Genomic DNA, 7,096 nt, shown 5'->3' on the forward strand with positions numbered 1-7,096 from the left:
CACCAAGGATATGCAGGTTTTTGGACTCCTCCATCGCCAGACCACAACAACATGACGGTTGGAGGAAGAGCGCCTCATCTTCTGCCTAGGAACCCTCCAACCACCAGGGATGAACTCGGATTTCACCAGTTTCCTCATTTCCCCTCCCCCCCCCTTGTCTCAGTCAAATCCCTCGAATTCAGCACCGCCTTCCTAACCTGCAATCTTCTTCCTGACCTCTCCGCCCCCACCCCAGTCTGACCTATCACCCTCACCTTGACCTCTTTCCACCTATCACATTTCCGACGCCCCTCCCCCAAGTCCCTCCTCCCTACCTTTTATCTTAGCCTGCTGGACAAACCTTCCTCATTCCTGAAGAAGGGCTTATACCCGAAACGTCGATTCTCCTGTTCCCTGGATGCTGCCTGACCTGCTGCGCTTTTCCAGCAACACATTTTCAGCTCAGAGTAAACCATGCAGGGCTGCTTCACAATGAGAAAGCTCAACCATGTGCCCATTGGCCTTTTTAAGGTGACACAAGTGGTAGAGATCATGGAATATCCTGGGGCATCCAGCAGGGTCATCCATGGTGAGTGGGAGAATTGGGCTGGCATTGACTAAGAGCCAGGATGGGTGGGGTAGGTAGCTAATGAGGCAAGTTGGATAAGAGAGTACCAGAAAACTAATCCTCTGTCACACAAAATGAAAATGACACTGAGACAAAGTATTGTTCGATTCAGTCCAATTAGTCAAAGATTGTGCTAAGGCAAACGTGAGGACTGCAGATGCTGGAAACCAGAGTTTAGATCAGAGTGGTGCTGACAAAGCACAGCAGGTCAGGCAGCATCCGAGGAGCAGGAAAATCGACGTTTTGGGCAAAAATCTTTCATCAGGAATAGAGGCAGGAAGTCTCCAGGGGCGAGAGATAAATGGGGGGTGGGGCTGGGGAGAAGGGAGCAATGAGTACAATAGGTGAATGGGGTGGGGATGAAGGTGATAGGTCGGAGAGGAGGGTGGAATGGGTAGGTGGGAAGGGAGATAAGCAGGTAGGACAGGTCATGAGGGCAGTGCTGAGCTGGAAGGTTGGAGCTGGGGTGAGGTGGGGGGGTGAAGGGAAATGAGGAAGCTGTTGAAGTTCACATTGATGCCCTGGGGTTGAAGTGTTCCGAGGAGGAAGATGAGGCGTTCTTCCTCCAGGCATCGGGTGGTGAGGGAGCGGCGGTGAAGGAGGCCCAGGACCTGCATGTCCTTGGCAGAGTGGGACGGTGTGGTTGATTGGTGCGGGTGTCCCAGAGATGATCCCTCCATCCACGCATCAATGAATTTAATACGTATCGTGACGTCAAACACTTCTTCTGCCGCCTTCGCCTCCGAAGGTTACTTTCACAATCAGGATTCCCGCCCACCTTCCGAGGACCCCTTCGCCCACCTCCAACACACTGCATCCACCTGGACACCCCGTGCTGGCCTATTACCTGCCCTCGACCTCTTCATTTCCAACTGCCACCGGGACATTAACCGCCTCAACCTGTCTACCCCCCTCCCCCACTCCAACCTCTCACCCTCACAACGCGCAGCCCTCCAATCCCTCTGCTCCAATCCCAACCTCACCAGCAAACCAGCAGGTAAAGGGGGCGCAGTTGTCGTCTGGCGCACTGACCTCTACACCGCTGAAGCCAAACGCCAACTCGAGGACACCTCTTCCTACCGCCCCCTTGAGCATGACCTCACCCCCCATCACCAAACCATCATCTCCCAGACCATACAGAACCTCATCACCTCAGGAGATCTCCCACCCACAGCTTCCAACCTCATAATCCGGGACCCCAGGGCATCAATGTGGATTTTAACAGTTTCCTCATTTCCCCTTCCCCCACCTCATCCTAGCTTCTAACCTTCAGAAACTCGATCCCCTGACCTGTCCCCCCTGCCCCGCTCCTTTTCCACCTATCCACTCCACCCTCTCCTCCCTGACCTATCACCTTCATCTCCTTCCCCACTGACCTATTGTACTCTATGCCACTCTCTCCCCACCCCCCCCCTCCTCTAGCTTATCTCTCCACGCTTCAGGCTCTCTGCCTTTATTCCTGATGAAGGGCTTTTGCCCGAAACGTCGATTTTGCCTGTCCTCGGATGCTGCCTGAATTGCTGTGCTCTTCCAGCACCACTGATCCAAATGCTGATTATGTCTGCCTCAACTCCCCGATTGTACTCTTTGCTACCTTCCCCCACCCTCCTCTCTGGCCTATCACCTCCATCCCCACCCCATTCACCTAGTGTACTCGTTGCTACCTTCTCCCTAGCCCCACCCCCACCCCCTTATCTCTCCACCCTGGAGGCTCCCTGCCTCTATTCCTGATGAAGGGCTTTTGCCTGTAACATCGATTTTCCTACTCCTCGGATGCTGCCTGACCTGCTGTGTTTTTCCAACAACACTCTGATCTGAACTCCAGCAGGGAATCCCACAGTGTGAGGAATTTTTCCCTGGTCTTGCTTCTGAATCTCTAGCATTCAAACTTGTATCTCTCTTGTTCTACTATGTGAAACATCCTTTTGTTAATCTTAGTTGTAGAAAATTATGAGGGGCATAGTCAGAAAGATATATTTTCCCTTATCAATGACCAGGGGTTGTTGATTTACAATAAAGGGCTGGAGGTTTTGCGAGTATTTAAGGAAGAATGTTTACACCCAGAGAGTGGTGAGGATCTGGAACTTCCTGTTTAAAAGGGTGATTGAGACAGGAAGCCTTGAGATATTTAAGAAGTGTATAAATGAGAACTTGAGGCACCAACGAAGACAACGTGAAAACAACAAATGCTGGAAATCATGGCGGGTCAAGCAGTATCCATGGAGAAAGAGCAAGCTAATGTTTCAAGTTCTTCATCAGAGCTCTGACCCAGACTCAAAATGTTAGCTTGCTCTCTCTCCATGGATGCTGTCTGTGATCGCCAGCATTTGTTGCTTTCAGGACAGATTCCAGCATCTGCAGTAATTTGCTCCTCCACAGAATACAAACTCCCAGGCCACGTACTGGAAAGTGGGAATGGGGTAGATCAGTGTTTGGTGCCTGGAACAGACAAGATGGGGCCAAAGGACTTTTCTGTAGGCTGTAAAATTCTGGGACATAATCACTTCTATTATATCACTCAATTATCTCCTCGTACCTAATGAGAAAACCATTTGGTTCTCCAGGGACTGCTTTATAGTTTTGACTACCCACCAGCCAGACAACAACTGAGTGAAACTAAAACAGTGATGTTTGGGAAACACTCAGCAGGTCTGGCAGCATCTGCAGAGAGAGAAACAGAGTTAATGATTCAGGCTGGTCACCTTCAATCACAACCCACTGCAATATCTATTCCTCAGACCGAGATCCCATTGAAGTGTATGAATGTGACATCCGGTACCTATTTTCTGATAGACCCAAGATTCTGTTAGTTTCTGATTTTGTTTTAAGTTACATTTATAGAAACCATTCAACAAACAACAAAACATCTTTCTCCTGAGCGAAACAAAGCAGATAGCCTGAATAAGTCAGGAGTCGAGAGTGCATTGCTGGAAAAGCACAGCAGGTGAGGCCACATCCGAGGAACAGGAGAATCAGGTTTCCTGAAGAAGGGCTCCGGCCTGAAACGTCAATTCTCTTGCTCCACGGATATTGCTTGACCTGCTATGCTTTTCCAGCAACACACTCTCGACCCTGATCTCAAACCTCACTTTCTCCTGAAAAGTCAGGATCCGATTGGTGCATTACCTCCACAGTTCATGATCTTCCGGACGGTTGTGGTGGAGAGAATATTTCTGCTCCTCAGGAAATCGGCGATTTGTCCACCGATTGGGACAACGATGGTCATCACCATATGAGGCACAGCCGATAGTATACCCACCTGCCAGGAAGAAGGTTAAATACTGTACTTTTATCACTTCATGAGGCTCAATGATGTTGGAACAATTTGGATTTGCTGAGTGACTCCAACTCTTACTCGTGTTAGGTGTGCTGTGTAGATGCCTCCACATCCAAAATCAATTGTCACAATTTTCAATTGTTTGTTTAATCATAGAGTTACAGTTATGACTTCCCTCCACAACCCCTCTTCATTCAGGGCTCACCCTGGGAAAGGGTATCTCTACACACACCCCATTGTAGAATAGTAGAGCACGGGAGGCCCCGTTTGGCTGATTTTAAAAAAAACACAATCCAACACATCCCATTTTCCTGCCCTTTCCCATGTGGATCCCTCAAATCTTCTCCTCTTCTAGGACATCTCCAACTCTCCATTTGCAAGTTATTACTGAATCTGCTTCTATTGCCCTTCAGGTTCAGACTGCAACAACTTAGTTCTGGAGATGAGTCATATTGGACGCAAAACGTTAACTCTGTTGCTCTCTCCATACATGCTCCCAGACCTGCAGAGTTTCTCAAGCACTTTCTGTTTTTATGCCTCAACTCCCCAGTCTGTTTCTTCAATCAATTGTGCCAATGCTCACTCTGTGGCAGCAGTGTATACCACCTAGTGTGTATCAACACATCACCCATTCACCTTCCAAACTGTCAATCACTACCAACCAAGACAAGGGCAGCTGATACATGGGAACACCATCCCTTGAAATTTCCCCTCCACATCACTCACCATCCCGACTTGGAAACATTTTGGTGTTGCTTTAGTGTCACTGGGTCAAAATCCCCTCCCTACGGGCATCGTGGGTCTGCCTACAGCACATAGAGTCATACAGTAATAGAGATGTACAGCATGGAAACAGACCCTTCGGTCCAACTCGTCCATGCCAACCAGATATCCGAACCCAATCTAGTCCAACCTGCCAACACCCGGCCCATATCCCTCCAAACCCTTCCTATTCATATACCCACCCAACTACGTCTTAAATGTTGCAAATATACCAGCCTCCACCACTTCCTCTGACAGCTCCATACACTTACCACCCTCTGTGCGAAAATGTTGCCCCATAGGTCTCTTTTATATATTTCCCCTCTCATCTATCAGCCTCTGATGCTCCAGGGAAAACAGCCTCAGCCTGTTCAGCCCCTCTCTATAGCTCAAATTCTCCAACCCTGGCAACATCCTTGTAAATCTTTTCTGAATTATTTCAAGTTTCACAATATCTTTCCGATAGGAAGGAGACCAGAATTGCATGCAATATTCCAACAGTGGCCTAACCAATGTCCTGTACAGCCACAACATGACCTCCCAACTCCTGTACTCAATACTCTGACCAATAAAGGAAAGCATACCAAACGCCTTCTTCACTATCCTATCTACCTGCTACTCCACTTTCAAGGAGCTATGAACCTGCACTCCAAGGTCTCTTTGTTCAGCAACACTCCCTAGGACCTTACCATTAAGTGTATAAGTCTGGCTAAGATTTGCTTTCCCAAAATGCAGCACCTCGCATTTATCTAAACTCCATCTGCCACTTCTCAGCCCATTGGCCCATCTGGTCAAGATCCTGTTGTAATCTGAGGTAACCCTCTTCGCTGTCCACTACACCTCCAATTTTGGTGTCATCTGCAAACTTACTAACTGTACCTCTTATGCTCGCATCCAAATCATTTATGTAAATGACAAAATGTAGAGGACCCAGCACCGATCCTTGTGGCTCTCCACTGGTCACAGGCTTCCAGTCTGAAAAACAACCCTCCACCACTAACCTCTGCCTTCTACCTTTGAGCCAGTTCTGTATCCAAATGGCTAGTTCTCCCTGTATTCCGTGAGATCTAACTTTTCTAATCAGTCTCCCATGGGGAATCTTGTCAAATACCTTACTGAAGTCCATATAGATCACATCTACCACTCTGCCCTCAACAATACTCTTTGTTACTTCCTCAAAAAACTCAAAATTCCCTCCTTAAGGGCATCATGGGTCTACCTAGAGCACATGGACTGTAACAGTTCAAGAAAGCAGCTCACCCCCACCTTCTCAAGGGCAACTAGAGACGGGCAAGAAACACTGGCCCCGCCGGCAACACCCACATTCCATGACTTAATAAAAACAGTTAAATCTCTGGCCTTAGATTGCTGACGTTCCCCATTCAAAGTAGTTCTTTATCTGATAAACATGAATCTATTGAATCTCCCCCATTGAAATGCAAAGAAGTTAATTTTTCCTCTTAACGAGCCCCCAACTTTGAGAATGTGACAAAACATATTGATGAGGGTAGAGCAGTGATGTGGATTTTAGCAATGTGTTTGATCAGGTTCTCCCGGTAGGCTCATTCAGAAAGTAAGGAGGCATGGGATACAGAGATGCCTGTCCGTCTGGTCACAGAGTTGGCTGGTCCATAGAAGACAGAGGGTGGTGGTAGATGGAAAGTATTCAGCCTGGAGCTCGGTGACCATGGTGCTAAGCTGCCTCCCTGCAGTTCACCCACAGTGCTATTCCAGGTCAACAGGATTATGTGTGCCATTGTTGTTTCCAGGGTCTTGGTCATTCCATTTTGTGGCAGCATTTAGGAGCTAACCACTTTACTATGGTGTCACACGTAGGTCGGACCAGGTAAAGATGGCAGATTTCCGTCCCTAAAGGACATTAGTGAGCAACTTTGGGTCTTTACAACCACTAATAATGGTCACCATTAGACTGGGTTTTATCCCTACATTTATTATTTAAATTGAAGGTGTCTAAAGTCATGAAAGTTGATTGTCAACCATAGTGCTTCCTTTTTATACCTTGGATGCTAGAATCCCTGACTAACCCCTCCAAACACCTAATTGTGAACTATAAATCTTTCCCAGTCTTGTCAAAACCTGAGCAGAATCAGTTTGCAGTATATTTATTTCCATTGAACTAAGGGACTTGTCAGACCCCAACACATTAAAGATGTTCTCAGCATGTCCAAGAATGTAGGGAGGCTGTGGAGAAGGTAGCACTGACAGGGAATACTTGCGGACACAGAGATGGGTTCAAGTGTGTATACTTCAACGCAAGGAGTATCAGAAATAAGGTGGGTGAACTTAAGGCATGGATTGGTACTTGGGACTACGATGTTGTGGCCATCACGGAAACGTGGATAGAAGAGGGACAGGAATGGTTGTTGGAGGTTCCTGGTTACAGATGTTTCAGTAAGATTAGGGAGGGTGGTAAAAAAGGACGGGGTGTG

General features: G+C 47.7%; 1 protein-coding gene across 1 annotated transcript in view; it reads right to left on the reverse strand.

Moving 5' to 3' along the window:
* slc17a8 (solute carrier family 17 member 8) overlaps positions 1-7,096 on the reverse strand; it is an 84,723-nt gene that overhangs the window by 16,090 nt on the left and 61,537 nt on the right. Inside the window, exon 9 of the mRNA XM_043708722.1 lies at positions 3,734-3,866. Coding sequence (XP_043564657.1) covers positions 3,734-3,866 — 133 coding nt within the window. The remainder of the gene's footprint in view (positions 1-3,733; positions 3,867-7,096) is intronic.

The sequence above is a fragment of the Chiloscyllium plagiosum genome, chromosome 19 (genome assembly GCF_004010195.1).
Source record: "Chiloscyllium plagiosum isolate BGI_BamShark_2017 chromosome 19, ASM401019v2, whole genome shotgun sequence".
Lineage (NCBI taxonomy): Eukaryota > Metazoa > Chordata > Chondrichthyes > Orectolobiformes > Hemiscylliidae > Chiloscyllium > Chiloscyllium plagiosum.